The sequence below is a fragment of the Cornus florida genome, unplaced genomic scaffold (genome assembly GCF_030987335.1).
Source record: "Cornus florida cultivar Cherokee Brave unplaced genomic scaffold, ASM3098733v1 CherokeeBrave_3.0.0_Hap2_Chr08, whole genome shotgun sequence".
NCBI classification, from domain to species: domain Eukaryota; kingdom Viridiplantae; phylum Streptophyta; class Magnoliopsida; order Cornales; family Cornaceae; genus Cornus; species Cornus florida.
Window position 1 is genome coordinate 19,099,904 of NW_026775578.1, and position 24,384 is coordinate 19,124,287.

A 24,384-nucleotide genomic window follows, 5' to 3' on the forward strand; every position below is an offset into this window, starting at 1 on the left:
CAAAGAGAATAAAAGTAGTGCCTCATTATGGTCGGTTCTTTATAAAAGAAAAAATAAATGGTAAAAAGATTCTAGGCATTGCAATATCACATAAAGAAAAAAAAAAGAAAAAGAAAAAGAAAAGAAGAAACAGTCGTTTTTTTTTTTTTTTGGTTGTTTGTTTCTGCCAACAGAAAAAGAAGGCTTCGAAATGCAGTAGAAGATATGCATGTGGGCCAAAAACATCCACTCGAAAAAGAATTAGAAATTGTACGGAAATGTCTTTTTAACCAAAAAGAAAAAGAAAGGTATTAAAATTTGTACGGTATTGCTTTGTTTAATGGAAAAGAAAAAGAAAGAGACTACTTTGTATATTATTATGATGCTTTGTTTAATGCTGTCTTCTTTACATGGATTTGTTTTGAGAGAGAGAGAGTATGTTTGGTTCTTCTACACTCCAAACCAAGCCCAATATGCGCCACAACGGTTTTAAACCACCAGCCCATCTAGGTCTCCGCTCAGAGCCCGAAAGTGAGGGTCCAAGTGTGTGGTACACTGGGTGAAAATCACCTCCAGGTTAAATAATATGCCATTTACTCTATTTTGAAATGAGTGGTTCAAAAATTGCCACGTTACCCATATTTGGGACGCATAGTAGGAAGATATTGGGATGCATAGTAAGAAAATGTTGGGATGCATCTTACGAAAATGTTGGGATGCACTTTTATTTACAAAAATGGAGGAAATTGATTACTGTGTAATTGGAGGTGATCCTTGTCCGTGGTACACTTAGTCACAAAGTGGGAGCAAATGCAAAAGTATGAGCATGAATGCGAAAAAAACCTAAGTGCTACTAACAAGGCCGTGAGATTGAAAAAATCTTGAGAGGCCTAAGAAAACTTAAAATGTGAGGCCTTTGAATCAATTCTTCTTCTCTCTTCTCTTTTTTCATTTTATTTTTTCTTTTTCCATACCCGATTCAAATTTTCTTGTAGACATAATTGTCAAAAAAAAAACAAAACAAAACAAAAATAAAAGTTATATAAATAAAAAAAAAAAATTGTTTTGCTGAAATAAAATATATATTACCTCAATGCAATGCAATGAATTGATCCAAGTCGATAAAATAAAATATAGATATTACCTCAATTCAATGATTTGTTTTTCTAATTGATTTGTCCGATATAAGAAACTGAAGAGTCAACAACCAAGAGTGTTCTATATTTTTTTTCAGAAAGTAAGAATGTTCTGTGTTTGGTTTGCACAGCTACTGTGATGATCATATGTATGACATATATACAAAGTATAAGAGAGATTTGACTACTTCAAGGGTAGAAAACATATAAATAAATTTTTTATTATCCAACAGGGAACAAATATATGAGGTTGTGTGCCTACTTTAAAGAAAAAGGTATAAAGAGAAAATAAAAAGTAAAAGGTATAACCAACGGGCTTGTAGCCTAACAGTATAAGGCTCCTACTTCCCAAAAAGGAATCATGGGCTAGTTGAGATCTTTTCAAGTTTTAAGTCAATTGTCTTAATTATTATTATTATTATTATTTTTTAAGTCCATCATCAATGGCTTGCAAATTTTGAAGGCCCTATAAATCTTGAGGTCCTAGGCAACCACACCTTGGTTGCCTTGGGTCAGGGCAGCCTTGGCTACAGAGTGAAAATGGGAATAAGAGTGTGCTGAGAATATAAATTTGCGTGAAACGTGAAAACAACACCGATTTAAAAGTAGGGTATCAGTTGGGTTGAGTAGGATTGATGTGATTAAGATAAATTATTTTATAGTACCGTAGTAAACAATTGTTCAAGATATTAAACATTATTTAGATACCAAAAAAAAAAAAAAAAAATGAGAGTACAACAACTAGACCTTGGATTGCCTATAGGGCGGGAAGGCAATGGGGACTGATAAGCCGGTGGCCCAAACTTATTATTCATGACAATGTTGGTAAAGCCCATCTGATGATGATGATGATGATGATGAGGATACTACATATATATATATATATATATTATATACAAAAAAGATACTCTAAAAATTCAATCTATTTATGCAATCCAAATAAAGTTTTTGAGAGACAGTTATATAATAAATTAGATAGGAAAAAATGTGAAAAATCCATTTTAACTAATGGTACATATATAGTACTTGAAATGAGACACCTTGCTAGCGAACAAAAGGCGAACTTTTTCCACCAACTCCACCAATTATTTGACTAAAATTAGCCATTTGAATAATTTTAACATGGAAATGTTGTTTTCATCTTTGTTATGAGCTCTCTTCTTGATCCGCACATAAATAGAAAACTCGTGTGCGAGGAGAAATTAATATATGATTTTAGGATCAATAAATTCGGACCGATTACAAAATTATGCATTAAGTAAATATGTCACATTTATGTTATTTTCAATAAATTTCTTACAAAGTAGCATGTTGCTTTTATTGGTAAAAATGAAATCAAAGTAGAGAATAAAAAAGTCGGAAATTTTATCTATTTTTGTCAAGTAGTACTTGAATTGAATGTCAGATGCAGTGTTTGATCTGAGCACATGAAGACGAAGTTGCAATGGACAAATCAGTGAGGAGGTGCCAAAGTAGATAATGGGTGACGATCGACCTTTCAAGGTAAGGTTCCTTAGCCAAGTAATCTCCCTCACCTCAGGTGGATTGATTGGAAGAAGATATCATCTATCATCAAGCCCTGCTGTGTACAATGTATATACACATATTATATATATATATATAGACACTCACACAAACACACATTGCCAAAATAGATAATGGGTGACGACCTTTTATTATATATATATATATATATGATGGGAATTTTTTGTGGAGAAAAGTCCTCCATCTGCATCCTCATTATAAATGAGGTTTTAAGAAAATATATTGTGAAAAAACTGAAATTTTATTCTACATAATCATTTACATATTTAGGACGACGTCTATTATGATTTGCATATATACAAAATCAAAATGAATGATACTATGATGATCAGTAGTAAGTAATTATTCTTTATTATTAATTTAAAAATAAATTATTTTTATTATAAAAAAAATTTATGAACAGATTGAATAATATTAATCCGAAGTAGTTACATAATCGACACCTCCAATAATGAATAATAACTTTTGAATCCGATGCCATTAGACGAAGTTGTGTAGTTGACTTCAACCCTTGACTTAAAACTCAAGTTTAAGCGACTAGTAGCAGCGATAAAAGTGATATGGCCAATATTACGTTGTGGTGAGTGATGTGAAAAGGACTAGTAACGGAAAGTGTCGAGACTCTTTCAAAGCACACCTAATATCCCCAGTTGAACATAATTACATTCACCTTCCAAAAATAACACATAATTATATTACACCACATAGTAGGTATAACTAAAGTTGGTGCAGAAGTTAAAAATCACTCCCTTCTTGGGATCTCTGATGAACTAACCTTTTTTGAAAGTGGGATTCCAGAAACCCTTCATTTGCCCTCAACAAACACACACACACACACATATATATTCATACCATAATGATAAATCACGTCTTCGAGATTCAAGTGTTTCAATTTTCTTGTTTTCTTTGGCATAATTTTTCTGATAATTACGTGGTGCATGTGGAATTCATCCCAACCTCGACAAAAATAAAAATGAAGTTACTTTGAACAAGGAAATAAAGTTTAACAGATTTAACATTATGTAGATTAACTTGTTAATTACACAACAAAATGCAACTGATTACTGTAAAAAAAGTTAGCAGCAACAACTAGATAGTAGCAAAGAATTTTCCTTTGTTTTTTTTTTCTTTCTCTCAAGTACTATGAACTCCATGCCAAAACAAAAGAATAGTGATTTAAGGAAATGATTTAAAAACCCTATTCGACAGTTACAAAATTTCATCACTTGACATCATTATGACATTATATAATGGGTTCATCATTTCATTGGTATAAATTGAATTTGATAATTTTAAATTATTATTCCAAACAAAATAAAAGTTCGTCTCCCTTTCCAATTTCTTTTATTTTCCAATTTCTTTTATTTTTCTTTCTATTTTTCCATCTTAGGAAACAAACTCTTTAATTGCATTTGACTGAATGGAATCATTAATTAGAAGTTGATGAAAAAGTCAATGTCTCACATTTGGATGCTAATTAATTCGCCTATTCAACTTCATATATTTGGGTAAAGGGGTAAAATAACAATTTTCGCAGTAAAACATTTTTTAATCACATGCAAAGTATTGAATCTAATTGGGGTTTGAGATAGTGTCTATACTTCCATGGAACATGATCCTAAGAACATGCTATTACAAAGAACTCTGTCCTCCAAATTTCTGGCTCCGAAATCAATGAAGTCATACACTTTCTTCTCACCAAAACCATTCTTCATTTTTCAACGAGCTTTGACCAATGCAATACCATCTCACAATCGTGCAGCTAGAATGTGCCATGCATCGGATTAATTAGAATTATCCATGGTATATATGTACCTAATATTATACATGCACGATTTTAATTTATTAGACGTACAACGCACCGAGCTCACTGAATACCTCTACGATGTCCTTGGACCTTTTTCAACATTTGAGGGTCCCAATAAAATGTATATATGCATTAAATTGATTGGATGCATTAGAAGGTAGTTCAACCATGTTCCTTCTGTCCAATGTATACGTAAGAATTAAATATTTCACCATAAAATGGACCCCACTACTCAAGAACCAATCAATTTCATACCAGTCGAACTTTCTCACCATTTAATGTTTAATAGCATAAGAAAAAATTGGGAATCGGTGTCATCCCAATTGACCTTTCTCACCATTTAATTATTACGCAAGCATAGGAACAAAATAGTCAAAAATCCACACATTAGTTCAAATGGTATCATTATCTCGAGATTGCGTTTCCGGGAACTTTCGAATATATATACATCTATATGAGTAAAAAAAAAACTGTTTTGTTTTGAGTCAAAAATGAAAAAATTAATCACAAACTCTTTCCAAAAAGGAAAAGAAAAATGCAAGAATAACAAATATCCATAGTCACTTAAAATTGCAATTTTTTTTTAATAATCTCTCCTTCCACATTATATCACCAAAACAAAATGCTACAAATAAGAACTTTAAAAAAAGCCATATAAAACCATAATAAAAACCACAGTAGTTTTAATCAGAAACCTTAGTTGAAAAAAAAAAAAAAAAAAAACAGAGCTAGAGAGAGAGAGTGAGGAGAGAGAACACTAACAGATGAGGGAGTTAACTTGTTCATACATCAACGTGACAGCTTTGTACCAACTGATACTTAATGGCCGGTCCAACAACGATACCGTTATTCCTGTTACCAAACGATATATAAGCGGGACAATTCGCATACAAGTGGTACCTCCCTGAGATAAACGTGCCCACCTTCCATCTCACCCGTCCATCAATCTTGATATTGATCAGCACCATCCCCGCCATCTCATCCTGACTCAAAGCAGCGGCCAGATATGGAGCCACAGGCACGGCATTCCCGCACAGGAACGGAGACCACACGTTGACGTCCTTGTGACCCTGGTAATTCGCCGGCACCAGCGTCGGCAGCGTGATCTGCTGGCTCCGGTACGTGGCGTAGACGTCGAGCTTGTCGTAGTAGATGCCGATGCGGCTGTTAGGGTTCCGGGAGGAGACGGTGACTTGGAGGTTGGAGGTGAGGAAGTTCGGCGGCGAGACGTTGAAGGCGTAGACTGTGGCGTCTTGGAGGATGAAGCGGGGCTTGGTGGGCCGGAGGATGGCCCAGACCAGGAAGATGATGAAGAGGACGACGATGACGAAGATTAAAAAGCACGCGAAGAGGAGGCGGTAGAGCTTCCTCCGCTCGTCGTGGTGGTGGTGGTGGCCGCAGTCTTTTGCAGTCATGTTTCACCGGCGCCGGAAAACAGTTGGCTGGGTTCGGGGAGAGAGTGTGCAAACAAATAGGTTTGTGTTTGTTTTGGTGTTGGAGAGAGAAGAGAGAGAGAGAGGGAGAGATTTCATGCAGTGGGTTCTGTTATATAGAGATGAAAAGTAGAGAGAGAAGATGTGACATTAAGAGTGAAGTACTTAAAATTTCATTAGCAAGGGTCGGAATGGTCTTTTTGTATCTACATTTACCATAAGGGCACTAGTGGGCCCCACTTTACTGAAAATTCAGTTCACCGAGCATTCTTAGCTATAGGGGGAGGTAACTTTATTATATTTACCATTTGAGCAAACACAATTAATTAGAGAGAGACAACAGTAGGCTGTGAAATACAGGACAACTGGGTTCTTATCAGTACTGCTTTTGTTTACTGGGTGAGGTCAACTTCACAGGCATCACTTTATTTATGGCGGGTATTTAATTGTCGTCCTCTGCATGTGACTTGTCCTGGGGGTACCACCATTACATTATTATTATTATTATTATTATTATTTTTTGAATAAACAAAAATGTCTTAAAAAACAATTACTATATCCCTCTCTTTTGTGTCTTTCCTTTCCTTTCCTTATAAGACATTTTATTCCCTCCCATTTCCCCCCACACACAAAATGAATTGAGCCTCTAGAATTAGAGAGTCAACCCCTACAAAAATTATCTCTTTGTACCTAAAGAAAAAAATATATATATAGAAATCATCTATTGGGTAACATAAATTCTTTCGTCTATTTTTCCTCACCAAGAAATTTTGTAGGAAAGAAGATGAAGTGGAATAATTTTGAGAAATCCTTTTCTAATCATCAATTATTTTTGTATAATTGGAATATCACATTCTTTTCCATCAACAAAGTTCATGGTGCGGTGGGGTTTGATTTAGCATTATACTTTAATAAAAGGTATGCCATTTTAACATTCCCTTGGTTAAGAACGGAAATGGAAATACAAAGATAGTAAATCAATTTTGATCATGTCTAAAACCACCTTATCTCATCTTCTTTCATAAGTGAAAGATGGATGCTTCGAGTCTCTCAAAGTACATAATGAGAGTTATTTGTCGAGAGCAAAGCAAAAACATTTCCGACAAAAAAAAAAAAAATAATAATAATAATAATAATAATAATAATAATAATGAACACTTGAGAGTACATTTGGACTAGGAAACACAAATTAAGCACTAGTGAAATAATTTTTCTCTCGCTATTGTGTTAAAGAAATAGAGAGAAGAAAGCCAATTTAAAAATACAGAAGAAAGAAATGAACAGAAGGGAAAAAGAAGATCCTACTTACCCTAAGATAATAATCTGACATTGAAAAGTTGATGTGCATTGCACGCAAGGCAAGTGGCCATTCCCAACCAACATGTATAAAAGAAAAGAAAAGAAAAGAAAAGATGCAAACACACTCTAATCTCAATGGACGCTACCAAACGGTTCATGGTATACCAGCCAACCAATCGATTGTGATGTTTTTAGGTAATAATGAAACAAGATCAGGACCTTCCAGTCCCATTCATGGTCCCACAAATGTCATAATTCTATGTTGAATTATGGATTGTGAAAACCACCATATTTAGCACTCACAGTACCATAAACCAATACACACATGCATGTTTCTAAAATGGTGGTTGTGAGCGGCTCATAGTCATAGTGGATTGTGAAAACAACCACCATACGAGTCCCACACTGTCCCTTGGCTTTGAAGGGAAACACTTGGACAACCATGCTTTTCTAAACCATCTTTTCCCCTTTTATTATTGTCCGGACCGAAGCACTCAAGTCACACAAAGCGGAAGGATCCCTTAAGAAGGATAAGGATTGTGTGACTTAGGTCACAGATCAATTTCCTTCTAATTTATCTTTCGGGTACCTCATGTAGTGTTCAACCCTCAATCATTGTCACCTCGAATTCAGTTACAAACATTATACCTGCTATAAATCAAACCACCACACTTGTATCTAGTGCATCAAAAGACTTCATAATATGCCAGATAGAGATCTCATACATAAAAATATATTTAGTTAAATAAGTTTTAGTAGTATTTTGTATTTGCATTAAACTGTCCCTTCACCAAAATCTTTTTGTGCAGGAAAGAGTAAAGAAAAGAGTGAGACAGGCTATGATTTCCCAAAGGAACAAATGCAACTATGAAAAAGAGCCAGGTATGTAATATTAGCTTGTACAAATCTCACTCAATCATCAAGTTGACATTTATACAACACCTGAAAGAACCATCAGATTTGTGAGCACAAATACACAGCAATACTGTTTCTAGTGTCAATCCACATTCACAAACCTCAGAATAATTAATCACTCTCTCTCACACCCAGTGTTGAAAGGACAAAAGAAGGTAGAAAACAAACTCAAGAGGCAGCAAATTGTAGATAGAATCCAAGCTGTTCTTGTGGAAGTAAAGTTGGGTTCCACCACAGAATATTGTCATAGAGCTTTTACTTGCATATTCAAAGCTACAAATGATGTATCAACAACATCAACAATTTGGATCTTAAGACCTATTTGAAACTAAATTCAATGAAATTGAAGTTCCATTAAATGAGTAGGCATAAACACGCAATGGATCACGAGATGGATACCATTCCCACCTTTGCAAACATGGGTAGGACCAAAATGAAGTTTCCTTCACCTCTTATTCTTTTGGAAAGGTGGGTCAAGGCCTTTTGAAGCCACACAAGCTAAGGATATCCCTTAACAAAGAGATCACCCCTCTTCTTCCTTCGAAAAGAGATGCTTTAATACACGATCCTAAGAAATTTTGGTTTTCTTTTAAATTTTCCAATGTTCCTTCCCAAAACCTATCTCAAAGCCCCCGCATGTTATAATCTTGTACTCAAGTGACACACAGACCTTTGAAACTTGTAATTATGTTTTGCATTAACCTTAAATGTGATACTCCTCTTCAACAAACAACCTTGGTCAGACATATAATGCCAAAGTGGAGGGAATAAAGAAAAAAATTAAAAGTTTAATACTTTCCTTGGGATATTCTAAAGGTAGAAAACTAAAATAAAAAAGAAAGGGACCTGATATAGAGGAATAAAGGAATCCTTTCAAACTCAAGAATAAAGAACCACTACAACTTATACTTTCTTCGAACTAGAGATTGTTATCAGAGCCTTTAAAAAAGAAACGAAGTTAGATCACAATGCAAATGTTTCATCATAGAGAGCAAGTTTCAAGTTTCATTTTATAAGGTTCTAATTACAATTTAGTGGTATTAGATTATTAGTAGCATAAATATGTCAATTCTCAAAAATAACACTCTTAATTATCTAATCTTTTAGGTCTCAATCAATTTGGAGCCACTTGAAACTTCACCTGCTAATTTTGGAAGAAGCCTTCCATTTCTTTTCGCTGACAAAGAACCAGGTAACTCCTAAATTTAGAAGTAATATTTTGGAAAACTATTCAAGTATTAGGTCCTTTTTTCCCATCTTTTTGACGGCCAATATTAAAACTGCAAAGCAAAAACAGCACAGCTGTAAAAGGAAAAAAAAGATGATGAAAAACAAGAAAATATAAAAGATGCATTCAAGCAAGTGGAAAAGTATGGTAATCAGTTGAAAAATGCTATAGAATGTCATGGAGATAAAAGAGGTGTTAACTACCATCTACTCCAAAAGCTTAAGCTCTTAGAGAGGGTGTAACTTAAATATATAAATCCTTCAACCCCCCTCACGTGTGGCATTCTTTTGGTCCAACATGTGTGTCAATTTTAATTATCAGGGTGACGGTGAGGTTTAAACACGAGACATTTGGCTCTAATAGCATGTTAACTACCATCTAATCCAAAAGCTTAAGCTCTTAGAGAGGGTGTAACTTAAATATATAAATCCTTCAACAAGAGGGAACAAAGCCTAAAAAATATTTTCCTAAATTTTAAAGAGCACAGTTATCAAAGGAATGAACTGATGAAAAACAAGATAATATAGAAGATGCATTCAAGCGAGTGGTAAACCATCACAATTATTTAAAAAATGCCATAGAATGTCAGGGAGATAAAAGAGGCAAAAACAACCAAAAATATATTTTCCTAAACTTCAAAGAGGCTCTCTGTTCACTATGGAACTAGCAAGCACAAAACAAAATGTGGTACAATACGGCATATACTATAACCAAAATATCTACAGTCTATGGAAGGACAAAAGCTAAAAATATAAATCTCTACTGTATAATTACAGTCTAGTAATCTATTTAGTCCATTCTCCGGTATAGGTTAGACTCGTGCAGCTCATGCGTACGGGTCACATCTTGATCTCCATCACATAAACTTATATCCAAAATCAACTATAAAGTTAAGACTCCAAAACCACAACTATTGGTTTAACTCCCATTGTAACATCATCCAACAAATATAAAAGGTGAGTCAAATGATACAATAACCTTTTACCAAAGTACAGACCCAGTACTAGCTGGTCTGATGGTCCAAGATATCCTTCCTTCGTTGATCTGCATGTCATTTCACTTCACCTATGGGACTATGACATTACTTGCATTAATTTCTATGTAAAGAAGAAAAAAGAAAAAAGAAAAAAGAAAAAATTATAGCCCTTAAAGCTCCCATTTAGAACATCTAATGTAAATCATCTCTAATTTGACCATACGAGAGCAAGGTCATCTCATCTGCATTTCTAAATTTCTCAATGGCAGATGATGTGCAAATTCATGTTTTTTGGACATTTTTAACTGTCAAAGACACGTCAGAACACTTAAAACAAGCTTAATCTAAATGGAGGGTAACATATAAAGAAGTTTGCTTGACAGCACAACTAATAATGTTCATTAAAGTACCTTATTTAGACTCATTTACAATCGAAAGTCTCCAACTAAATATAGAATCAAAAGATTCATGATAATATCCCTTCATGATGTATTTTAATACAATTTTTTGGCTGATAAAGGGACCAAATGGTACAGTTCATTTGTTGGTAGATTGGAGGAATACGGTTTCCAAACTTTTAGCGCCAGCTCTTCAATCGTAACGTCATGGACATGTGGTTTGTCCCCTTTTCAACATTTTTCACACAACTTAATAAACAAGTTACACAAAGTTTGCAAAATATGTTCTAACAAAGTTCTTCAGGTCATTAGGTTTTGCAACCATGCCAAAAAAGTTCAGATATTGATGTCTGGATATAAGACCTACTTTTCTTAATACACAACAGACATGTTTAAGCATTAGATCCTCAAGACCTCCAAACCGAGGGATACGATAATATGGCTAAAGCATCAAACTGACAAAAAGATGGATTAGGATATTGTGAGAAGTATATTACTTTTGGGTCTTTTCTATAACTACAGCAATTTAAGCTGTAGAATTCAAATTTAGTTATAAAAGATAAAGAGAGGTTTAATGCAAAATCGTGAAATATAGAATTAGATTTCAATAAATTGAAAACAAACTACTACAACAAGCTATTACAGCCGTAAAGACAATATTTCATGAAAAGGTATATAGTTTTATAGACTTCTACCTCTTCCTCTTTATATATATATATATATATATAACCAACCATGTCCAAGGCATGTTCAAATATCATGTCAAGTCAATTTAGGTATCTGGGTAGTGGCAAGTCCAAGAAAAATGGGAAATAAAAGAAACTAAAACATGAAATTTCTTACAACTTCATGCTTATAAAATTCAAATCTCATATTTTTCTCAAAATTAGAAACCAATTCCTACCTATTTACAAACGTCAGCTCTTTAGGAACTATTCAGATTGCACCACGAAAATTAGAAAAACAATAACAGTACTATATCCGGCCAAATTTGCATTGAGTAAATACAAGGAATTTAGAACGTATTTGGACATGCAATAGAAATTGAATGGCCATATCATGCTCCATAAAGCATCTTAAAGAATCCATCTTACTGAATAAAGCCACTATGTAGGGCCAAAAGGAAAAAAAAAAACCTATAACACAACCTTAGTAAAAACGCAAAGACACAAGTATAATAAAAGATTCCAGTCTTAAGCATGAAAAAATAAATATTTGGAGAGGATCACAATGCCCCTACAATCTCGTAAAGCAGAGTGACATTTCTGACCCCAGGTTATGTTTCCAAGTCATCAAATTTCTTCATCCGCACATCATTATCAAGTGAGGAAAATATGAGAACACATGAAACAACCAAAATACAGAGTTTTACAAAGCCCTTTAGAATCCAATCTCTCAGCCTAGTATTCTCTAAACATGACCCAGTATTAATTAGTCCTGAATGCTCGAGAGGCCATTACACTAGGGCGAACCCCATCTCTTTACCCTTTTTCTTCAATAAAGAACAATGCTCGAGGATAAAGACTGAAATTGCACATAGAAGCACAATTTTCTAGGACAAGGTCCAATGAATTTGGTATAATGGAGGAGTAGACCTCAAGAAGAGTACCCAAATCTGCATAGTACAATAGCATCTTGCATATTGTTCCCAATCACCTTAAGGAAAACAACTAAATTATTAAATTGCACCAAATATATAGTTTGCCAAGAAGAGAGTCAATTGTTCCGGTTGCATTAAGTAAGCAACAAATATTGTAGGGCATATTTTTTGGAAGCTAATTACAAATTAAACTGTCCTAATTTTACGGTGACATCCCATGGTTGAAATTCATCATCTTGAATTAAGCTGTTAAGGGTTACGGTTTGCCATGAGTAGTTATTAAATCTCCAGATTTCTACCCTAGATATAAGACACATATTTGATGCACGCAGAACAGATAAAATACAAATCAAACACAATGGACAACTTGGCACAAACAAACATATATAACAAACAAAAAGGTTACAGGGTCTAAATCAACAAAATCTAAAGCCTTGTGCATTCATATTTTACTGAAGCATAACATGGTTTATAGAACTATCTATGGTAACATAATTTGTCATTCTGAAGAGAAAAGACAGAGCATAAAATACCTAAAATTACTCACAAATCAACCCTGCACTGTCTTGGACCATCGGTTAATTTCCCTGCAGCACTATTGGATGTAATCCCGACATGCAAGTCCTTGCAATAAACCCTCAAGAACCGCCTTCTAGCACGCCACGCACCGGCCTTAAACCTAACCCTAGCATACAACCCAAAATTGAACCTCACACTCCCACTCGTCCGCTCCTGATTGATATCGTTCACGACCCAACCGCTGACGTAAGTCGACGCCGCCGCAAACGTGGCCCTCGCGGCCGTCTCATTCTTGGTGCCCTGATCGAACGGTGGGAGGGTTGTCGTGGCCAGAGTATCCGATTTGTGCAACACCGACGCCTCGATGTGGTCGTAGTAGAGATTGATCTTGTGGTTAGGGTTTCTGACCGTGAAACCCACGTCCCAATTTCCGGAGATGAGAGACGCGTTGACACTAAAGTTTGAGAGAGAGACTGAATCGACTCGGAACTCGGGGATGCGGGGGCGGAGGACGAGCCATACGATGAAGATGACGGTGCCGGTGATGATGAAGAGGGCGATGATGACAGCGAAGAGGCGGCGGAAGATGGTGGCGCGTTGGTTGTTGTACGGCCGGGAGGGGTAGTAGGGGTTGGGGTTGTAGTAGTTGGATTGAGGCGGTGGAGCGGCGTAAGGGTAGGCTGTGCCGGTGGTGGTGTAGGTAGGATGCGGCCGGGGGTGACCGTTGGGGTTGGGGTTGGTGTTAGATTGCGCAGGGGGGTAAGCTGCCGCCGGGTAGCCTGTGACAGGTCTCGACGGATCTTCCATAGAAGAAAGTAATTGGATTTTGGTAGTGTTTGCTTGGACTGCTTTAAGTAAACAAAGACACGCCTAAATATTACCGACTCATACAATACAATCCTCTGGTCACGCGTCTTTCTGTGTCTTTTTTACGTATTTATTTATTTTTGTAGTTATCTTTCAACAAATAAATGACACGGGACGATATCGCAAGTTTTTTAAAAAATAAGGTATGAGTTATGGATATGTAAAAAATAGAAATCTTCAAAATCTGTCATTATTACGTTCATACCGCGTTTCAGTTAGAGAATAAAATATTTAAATTTCACAATACTTTTAATTTGTCATTATTATGTTCATACGGTGTCTCAATTAGAAAATAAAATATTTAAATTTGAGAACACCTTTAATATGTTATTATTACGTTCATACCGTGTCTCAATTAAATAATAAAATATTTAAATTTCAGAACACTTTTAACCATATTCAATACGTTTTCAAATCGTATCAGAATGTCATACTGCTGTAATATTCCAAAATGTCCATACTACATGGGTAAAAGCTCTTCAACTACAAACTTTTAAGGAATTAGTTCTAGCAGCATTTAGAAATACATGTGTTGTTCCATCTGGTATAAACTTTAGTTAGTGTGTAAGGAATAAGTTCTAGCAGCATTAAATTTAGGAATCAGTAATAATAGGCAGATAGTAGTGTTGTAACAGACTATAAAAAATAAATTGGAACCTACTTAGCATAGTCTCACTCTCACATAAAAATATAATATATATATATATATATATATATATATATTATTGTAATTAAATTAATATCATAAAGTAAATTTTATAATTAAAATTTATCAAGAGTTTACAAAATTCAATAGCCACTTGAACCACCAGAATAAAAAGTATCAGGTAAATCATTGTCATAATAACTTGTTGTCTACCCTATTTTTTATTTGTAGAGTTGAAACTAATATGAGACATTTTACCAAAAGAAAAAAGACAAGGAATGCAATATTAAACTTTGAAATTTTATTTTCTTACATTCTTAGATGCAAAATCTTTAATTAAACTTTCAAAATCAAGCTTTTCTAAAAGTTCATTTTCAATTGAAATCAAAGTTAGTCCATTTAATCCTTTTAGTGATCGACATGGTCGATCGCAAATAAGATTTTAATAACTTCAATTTTGAAAAACTTCTTCCTACAGAAGCAACGGTATAAGGAATAGTCAATAATATTCTATATACAACGCATCATGCATGCATTTGAAAAACATTTCATTCTTTTCAAAAAAATTAATATTGAACTCGCTGTCATTTTTTCTTTTGGTAAAATGTTTTTTAAGAGTTTCAATTCTGCAAATAAATCATTCCCATCAACATAAAAAAAAAATTTTAAATTGACATTTTTCAGATTGCTTACAAGATGAAAGCAACAAGTCTTCAAATTATCATCATCCAATAAGTTGAATTTATCTGCATTCACATATTCCCCCACAATATTTTTATCATCATTCAACTCCTTAACATCATTTTGTAGTTCATTAATTGAAGATTGTGGTTCTCTAACCGTGAATCTACCAAGTGCTCAAATTTCAAAAAAAAAAAAAAAAAAAAAAAAAAGAAGAAGAAAGAAAAATCTACCAAGTGCTCCTCAAATTTTCTCTTTTTTAGGCGTTGTGCATATCCTTAAGTATAGTTTCTAGTGGGAGCAATTTTAATAGTACAAGAAAAGTTTCAAGAGTCAGAAAAATAGAACCTGGAAAGCTAGAGGTGAAACCAATTTGATTGCTTAACTTCCTCACTGCTCGGGTGCTCCTACAGGCTTGCAACCTTGCTACATCAAATCAGCTTGAATGCTAGATTTATAAACACCTTGAACACATAGGCAATGGATCGAACTGTATATGATCAATACAACAGAAAATTAGTCTCTCTCTCTCTCTCTCACACACACACACACACACACGCACGCACATATATACATATATATATATATATAAATTATCAAACATTTAAACTAATGCTTGATTCGCAATTTTGCAAAGCATAAAGTTTAATTTTCAATACAACATAAAATTAATCATATATATATTAAATTATATATATATATATATATATATATATATATATATATATATATAAACATTATTGTCTAGCACAAAACAATTATCAAGCTAATGCTTCAAATTATAGGGAAATTATATATTAGTACATAAAAAAAATAATTAAAAATAACAAAAAAGAAAAAAGGAAATTTACCATTGCCCAATGACCCCTAATCAATGGAAAAGGGATTTTTCCCTTTTTGGTCTATAATCGCTATCGGTCTATTGGTAAATCAACCGTGTGTTGGGTATAAATTTTGACTTCTCTCCCCTCTTTAGATTAAAATAGTACTCCCTCCGTCCCACTTTAATTATCGGGACTCCTCTATTCAAATTAGGCCTAAGTTTATAAATAAATAAATACAAGTGGGCTTACTCAATTGGGCTGTATGAGCTACATTAAAAAGAAGCTAGATTAAGCTGTATTATCCTCCACTCAGATTGTGCCTAAGTTTATACAAATAATAATAATAATAAGTTACAAGTGGGTTATATTAAAAAGAAATTGTATTTACATGAGGCCTTCGACAACTGAGCTGTAATTCATTTTATAAATAAAATCTTTTTCATAGTATATATACTATATATATGGGCTCAAAATTTTTTTTGGGGCACTCCAAAATTGGGGGTCTGTGTGGTGGCACCACCCACACCACTCAAGGATCAGCCCTAAACACGGATATGGATACGACACAATATAGATACGTTGACATCCAAAATTTTAAAAAAGTATGACATGGATACAACTTAGACACGGCTATATATAAATATGAATTTTTATTTATATACATGTATTGAGTAATAGTATTATAGAACTTTAATTCATTTCTAATTTTTATAGTAAAAATTGTAATGACTTTTATATTATATATACGGTTATTCCACTACTTTATCATAATAGTATTTTTATTTTTAATAAACAAATATCATTTATTGCTTTGCTAGTGATCATATGTGTATAATGTCAATTTTTCTTAAAGAAAAAAGTTGAATACTCTACAATGTGTTTATATTATTTTCAAGATTACTAGATAGGTGTGTGTTTGAAATGTTTGAAATTGTCTGCTTAAGTGTCTAAGAAGTATCAGCGAAATGTCCGAAAGTGTCGGGAAAATGTACAAAATAATAAAAATTTATTTTTATTTACGACATGTATATGAAGTGTTCGAGGAGTGTCTGTCGGATATGATACGGGTACGGCTCATTCATAAAAGTGTCCGTATTTCATAGGTTTTGACAATGTGCAGTGTGGGAGTCTAATAGTATAAATGAATTTAATAGTTGATTTGGTTTCAATTTAAAAAAATGTAATAACCCTCGCCCTAACCAAATACAAAATTGTCCGTTTTTGGCTCTCTGGACAAGGGACTTTCCAAGGGTTACCCATCCTGGTATTACTCCAGGTTAAACACACTTAACTATTAACTCCAAAGTTCTGATGGATTCACGGCTTAAAAAAGTGTTATATCATTATGTCATAGAAATGTGTTGAATCTACATATAACAATTGCCTCTTTCACACATAGGCAATGTGGGATTGTGCCCAGATGATGTGGAATTGTGCACATGTAACTCGCCTAGTGTGGTAGCCTACTGGTGTCACTTGCACACACTCACACACACTCGCCCACAAGGTTGCCACAATCAACCCCCTTTGGGGCCTAATGTCCTCATTGGCCATACTTCCGATTGGGTTAGGCTCTGATACTATTTGTAATAACCCTCACTCTAACTAGATACAATATTGTCCGCTTTTGGCTCCTTTGGATTAGATACTTCCCAGGGGGTCACCCATCCTAATACTACTCTAGGTTAAGCATGCTTAATTTTAGAGTTCTAATTGATTCACGACCATCACAGGTTTGAAATGCGTTGTGTCATAGAAGGGTGTTGAATTTACATATATCATTTTCCCTTTCCACACCCAGGAGATGTGGGATTGTACATCTGTAGAGCATACTGGTGCCACATGCACATGCTCACACATACCTGCCCACAAGGTCACTGCAAAAAATGTAGATATTAAATTTTAAAATAACGATTTGAAGTTCGACAATTCTGACTGATTTATGTGATTAAGGATGTCATAAAATTATTCAATTTTAGCCAACTGTCCTATCATTATTTTAAATTTGAATCTTTTTCAAAAAAAGGCAAGTAAGTTTTAAATTTGATTAGGAAGTTGGAATTTGATTAAAAAAGAACTGCATGATTTATACTATTGTGGATCTATAATGTATATCTATAAATCTATAGATCAATAAACTATTATAAAAATGTAAGTCCCTCTCTTAATTTTTTAACATTTTTTTAAATACAAAATTAAAGTTTTAATGAATTATATATATGTTATCATTCTATTAGATGAGTTACAAATTTTGGAATGCCTACTTAATAGAGTTATAAATACCTAATTGAAAATCCTTAAAATAAGAGTATTAAACATTTAAAGGAAAAATGGTAAAAAAAAGGAGTTTATCTGTTAACTTGAAACTCATGACTTGCAAATGATTGTTCTTTAATCTTTATTCCAATAATCTCTCTATCTCTACAATGATCGCAACTTCTTTTCAACACCTTTAATATATCAGGTAATTATAATTCTGAATTTGCTTGTTTTCAAATTCAAAGTTTTTGTTTGATTTTTGTTTGTTTCGTTAAATATCTTTTGTTTTACTATATTAGAATTCTTATGTTCATGTAAAATTATCAAGCAAACCACGTTCTATTTTCCCTATTTCAATTGCCTAAAGCAGATGGGAACCGATTAAGAGAAGTATTGGAACATGAACTTGCGTGTATTGAGCGCTGATCGAAGGGATTTAGCGTAAGTCGTACCAATGAGATTAGTAGTAGCTTCTATAATGTTTGGACAAAGATTTTAAATTGGTAATGTACATTTTGTAATAGGATAAAGATTCTTTGCACCCATCCTTGTAATTTCTTTTCATTTTCTTCTTCTTTTGAGGTTTTGCCATCATATTACGTTTAATAATTTGTTAAAAATCAACTTTATTTGTCGTGAAACTTGATAAGAATAAATTTTTTTTCTTTTTTTTTTTTTTTCTTGTTTTTTTCTTTCCTTTTTCTAAATCCTCGTCCGAGAACTTGTCTAGAAAAGATTAGTGAGACAAAGTGTTGGAGCGAAGTCCTTAGCATGAAAAAATGATCAAAATTTGTGAAATGAGAAAAAGACCTTGCACTTTATGATAGTACCAAATTATCATTATTTTCTTATCAATAGTGCTACCATGAGAAATCATTTTTAAAATTAACATTCACAGTCTTCTTTTAATTTGCAGGAAGAATGGAAATCTTCTACATCCAAGTAAATGAATATATGTTAATCTTGTCCAGAAAGCAGCCAAGATTGTAAATGGTATGTTTTGAAGTTTTATTTATTTATTTTTGTTCTTTCCAATATTTTTTTAAAATATTTTATTTATTACTTAACTTTTCTTTAGGTTCGTGAAGTCAATATTTACTTGTTATTTATAGAGTGAATATATATGTTTTTCGGTATTTTTTTTTTAAAATCTAAAATTCATTTATAATATAAAATATTTATTTTACCACGTGCATCACACAGGGGAATTACACTTGTAATTCTAAAAGTAATAAAGTATAATAGGGTTGTGAACATCCTATAGATTTGTAGGTATATGAGAATAAAAAATAGAGGAGAGAAAAAGAAAAAAGTGAGAAGTCATACAAGTTTGTGATATATGAGAGAACAAAAATCATAAATTTAGAGTAAATTTATATTTATTTTGTGAAAAAAGTTGATTAGGAATAAAAAAAACTTTGAACCTTGATCACACTACTGATCCATCGCATCTTCTGTGAACATTGCGGCTAACGGCTTGTTTTATGTTGGTTTCGGCCTGGAGGCATTATAGTGGGCCTTTGCTCATCCTTTCTGTTTATGAGCTTTGGGTCTTAGCCCAGCCATTGTATGTCTCTTGTCCGTTTTATAAAATTTTAATTACTGAGACAAAACAAACAAAAAAAAAAACAAACAACTATGAGCAGTGTTAGACTTCACCCAAAAAAAAATAAAAAAAAAAATTCAAGATTGTATTGGTAAATAATCTCTCCATCAAAGTCACTATTTCCTCTTTTTTAGACTAGTTACTCTCTCAAAATTTTATTTCTAAAAGTATACGAGATCCATATTTTTCTTCCACCATAGTCATCACAAACGTCAACATTGAAGGCCATCAAAGTAGTCATCCTCTAAAATGCATCAAACAATTATACGTGACTAATTTTGTTTATAGATGCTTAAAATATTTTTTGAGTAATCATCCATAATCTCAAGTCCTAACTTTAAAATATTTTTTGAGTAATTATCCACAATGTGGGTTGCAAAAGCAAGTTTAAAAAAGAAATTGATGTACTCAAGCCAATGGGTTAACTGGGGTTCGATCCGGAGGTTTTCAAGAAAAGAGAAGAGAGACAGAAGAAAGAGAAAAAAAAAAAAAGGAAAGTGAAAGAGAGTTTCTCAGTAAATAAACTGGAAGTAATGAAAATATAATTAAAAAATTTCAAATTGAGATTTTAATTGATTTGGAACAAATTTTGAAGTCCTAAATTTGATTAATTCGGAAGTTTGATTTTTGAAGTGGAATGAGAAAGATCAGTGGAAATAGGCACATGTTTGTTTTATGGACATTTACGAATGCGCGTAAGTTGCCCTGTTTAAGCAAACTTAAAGAAAAAGTAATATTCCGTAATTCATATAAAAAGATCTCCAATCAATTTTAAACCACAAATTAGGTGATTTCGAGAGAAATACGGGAGAGAGCTTTGTGAATTTTTTTGAAAAAAAAAAGTCTATAAAGGGAAATGGGGCACCATTTATGCTTCGGACCTAGCATTTATAATTGTAGTGTCTGGCCAATTTTATTTTACAAGAAATTCACGTACATTATTTTGTTTCTTTGGATATTCAAATTCTCACCATCCATTCTAAAATGTAAAAGAGATATCACCATATCACAAGATTCTTTGTAATTATAGTATCGGATTTGCAAAACATGCATTTTTAGTTTTACTTTTATATAGCTCTTTTACTAAAGTTTTTTTCTTGGTCTTTTGGTTTTATGGGCTTTTATTTGGTCTTTGTCATAGGCTGCCCTCCTTTGGTCTTTGTCATATGCTGCGCAAGGATTTGGTGAAGAGATAAAGGCAAGAGCAATGGAAGGAAGTTAGGGTTTGAAGGAGGAGCAAAAAGGAAAGGAGTAGTAAAAGAAAAAAGGAAGGAAACATTAGGGTTTGGTGGAAGAGAGAAAAGGCAACTTGCCATTGAAGGAAGCAAGAGTTCGTGGTTGGAGGTAGAGAGAAAAAGGAAAGAATAATGTTTTTTCAGGTGAAGAGGAAGAATAATGATTATTATTATTTTTTTAAGGCCTCTAGCAAATAAACATATATAAAATCGCATTTCTTCTCATGGAGGGGTACTGGTTTGCTATATAATTGCATACATGTGCTATATAGGTAAATTGGAACATTCACTAGGCAGATATTTATGAAATATCCCGTCAACAATTGAGAAATATATATATATTAAAAAAACCCTTTTTTCTTCGTACAGGAAATCAATAATGATGGTAAAGTAATATCTCTCTCGCTACTTAATATGATGGACCTTGCATTTTCTGGGCGTACCCAACATTGTGCCTGTTGTTGTTGCGTTATTAGAAAATCCCACATTCACATCCTCGCAAGTCACCATTGTCTTAGGGAAAAAGTTTTCATCCTTAAAAATACCATCTATGACCATGGTGAAATTTAGAACCCCATTTGACCTATCAAGCTCAATGGCTTTCGCGACCTCTTCGGTCACAGACACCGAGCAGGATGGGCAAGTACTGTTGCTCACCATTAATACGAGCCGTTGTTTGCGGCGCTCATAGGAAATCCAGATAGGCATGAACGACAGCTTAACCTCTGTGTAGAATACTGAAACCTCGGGTTGATCGCAATAGTATAACATATTCAACTTGAAATACAATTGGATGTTCCAGTTTGCAGTTACTGTGTGCAAGGCCGAGACGTTGAATGTGGAGACTGAAACTGACTCAACTCGCAACTTTGGAGGGAAAAGTGGAGGGATGACATTAACAATAATTAAAAGGGAGACAATAACAGTGATGGAGTAAGCCAGTGCAAACCAATGCGCCTTTGTCGTCCAACAACGGGTTCCACGGTGGTGGTTGTGAGTGTGGGTGGGGATGGGTGAGGCTTGCACCGCCAAAGGGTAAGCCGGGAGAGTGTTGGCGGCCGCACTGTGGTGGCTAAGTTGTGCATTAGGACTTTTGTAACGATTATATAGGGTGTGCAGGAAAACACTAGGAAGATACATGTACCTGTTGAAAACAAATATAATATATTAACAAGGCTTCTCTCCTTACATTCCCAAAAAGAAAGGGAAAAAAAAAAAAAAAAAAAAGGAAAAAAAAGAAAGAAAAGAGATAAAACTAGATTTTAGTAACCAAACATAAATAAAATTGTCCTGACCGCGGGAAAGTTTCAAAATTAAAGACTAAAGACTTTTACAAATTTATAGGCAATTATCCTAAGTTACACAAAGCGAGAACATGAACGGGAATATGAATGGGAGCTAGCGTTAGCGTGAAAGTGACAAAATTAAGTCTCAAATAGTGGCAATGGAAGTAAAAACACGTTCGGAGTATGAGAGCGGGAACACGCTTAGAACATGAGAGCGAGAAAAATTGTGTGACTTAGGAATTATACCTATGTTTACATATCATAGAGATATTTATTACTCGCGACCCTTTCGATTATAAATAAAAGAAGTTTGAGAGTCAGAAATAAGGAAAAGAAGGACGACCCTAGGCCTAATGGCCAATTTTTTTTTTAAACATGCTTATAAAGTATGTACAATTGATTTCCATAAGCAGCTTTCCTGATCCGAAGAAAGACTGGATAACAGTATTAATATAAGCACCTATAATATAAAATAACACTAGGTTACATACAGTCCATGGTATTTTATGAATTTTCTTTTTTCTCTTTTTAGTTCAGGATTTTGCTTGCGAGCTTGACTGTACTAATATATATAGCATTATAGGGCGTAAGGCCTCACATTTTGTATGGTTCAAGCATAAAATCCTCAAACATAGCTTTAACGTACTTATGACTTACAAACTAATCCCACACAGTTTTCACTATGTCTTGCAAATTATGAGAGAGGATGGATGGGATTGTTTACTTGATCAAGTTTTTTCCTTTTATAAGAGACAGGAGATTGATGTTACCAATATGGATGATATGTTCATATATAGCTAGAGGGCGATCACGCCACCGTAAAGCTTAAGAAACGACAAACTTGCATCACTATCGTGTTGATTTGTTTTATTTTGTTATAGACTTGAAACTTCAAGAGCTAAATTAATAGTCGTTCAATGAGGCAAATACTGAGTTACTTCTTTGTGTGATATGTCTATGTCCCTATGATGCATTTATTGCTTTTGACAAACAAAAATTAATTCGCTTTGCTAAATTTTATCTAAAAGAATTTTGCTTTGATGGTAGCTTTGAAGGTTTGAAAGGAATTCCAACTCTTGCAAAACGAATGGTTGAGACAAGAAAAGACAAGGTATATATATCCGTTGGTGTATTTGCTTATGATGTTGGGGTTGCTCTTGCCAGTTGCAACTGCAAAAGTGGAGAGGACATTTTTTGGTATAAATGTTGTAAATAATGAATTGCGTAATCGTATGGGAGATCAATTTATGAATGATAGCTTGGTTGTAAAGAATGAATTGCGTAATTGTATGGAAAATCAATTTATGAATGATAACTTGGTTGTATATATAGAAAGAGATATATTTAATGGCATAGATAACAAAGTTATCATGCATCGTTTTCAAAATATGAAAACGGGTTGAGGATAATTGTAATCATATTTAATAAAAAATATTATTAATCGATTTTTTGGTTCTTTTTATTTGAGATTATATATGTGTGTACTGTGTGCAATATATATTTGTCTATATATATATATTTTTTTGGTAAATAATATATATTTGTCATCTTAGTTAATATATCTATACTATTATTTAATGTATAAAGAGTTTCACTTTTTACTATTTATTTATTATTTATTAATTGATATAAAAAGAATAGGTATTTTTTATGGACAATTATCACAATATAACCAGTCCGGCCTAATTATGATTATGTCAATATAAGGAGATGACACATGTCATCATCCTATTAATCCAAGAAGCCTATAAATAGAAACATGGAAAAAAAAAAGGAAGGAGTACAGACATTGAGAATTCTAGAAATCCAGAATTTTAGAATAAAATATAAAAACTTTGCAAAACAGTTTTAGTATTTATTTATTTATATAAAAAAATATTTATTAATTGATACAAAAAATGTTTTTATCTATACAATTATTAAATTTGCAAAGAATTTCAGTATTTAAGTATTTATTCAATTATTAAAAAAAAATTTATTAATTGATGATATGAAAAACGTTTTTATTAAAAAAAAAAAAAAAAAAACTCTATAAAATTAAAATCTAACTAATAAAATTTAAATTAACCTACTTGTCTATTTCTAATTATGATTTTTTTAATAAAAGAGAATCTAATTAGAAAAGAATTATTAAAATAAAAAATA

The 24,384-nt window shown here is 33.2% G+C and overlaps 2 protein-coding genes and 1 long non-coding RNA gene across 3 annotated transcripts; 1 reads left to right on the top strand and 2 right to left on the bottom strand.

Moving 5' to 3' along the window:
• Window positions 1-5,167: 5,167 nt before the first annotated feature.
• Window positions 5,168-5,994, bottom strand: LOC132270623 (NDR1/HIN1-like protein 1). Its single transcript, XM_059771800.1, has one exon. The coding sequence runs from the start codon at window positions 5,880-5,882 to the stop codon at window positions 5,250-5,252; it is 633 nt and encodes a 210-aa protein (XP_059627783.1). The 5' UTR covers window positions 5,883-5,994; the 3' UTR covers window positions 5,168-5,249.
• A 1,567-nt stretch (window positions 5,995-7,561) lies between these two features.
• On the top strand, window positions 7,562-21,176 carry LOC132270625 (uncharacterized). Its single transcript, XR_009469553.1, has 4 exons — window positions 7,562-8,081; window positions 9,222-9,306; window positions 19,029-19,105; window positions 20,860-21,176. It is a non-coding gene; the product is annotated as an uncharacterized LOC132270625 (long non-coding RNA).
• On the bottom strand, window positions 12,684-13,735 carry LOC132270624 (NDR1/HIN1-like protein 10). Its single transcript, XM_059771801.1, has one exon. The coding sequence runs from the start codon at window positions 13,640-13,642 to the stop codon at window positions 12,860-12,862; it is 783 nt and encodes a 260-aa protein (XP_059627784.1). The 5' UTR covers window positions 13,643-13,735; the 3' UTR covers window positions 12,684-12,859.
• Window positions 21,177-24,384: the final 3,208 nt, after the last annotated feature.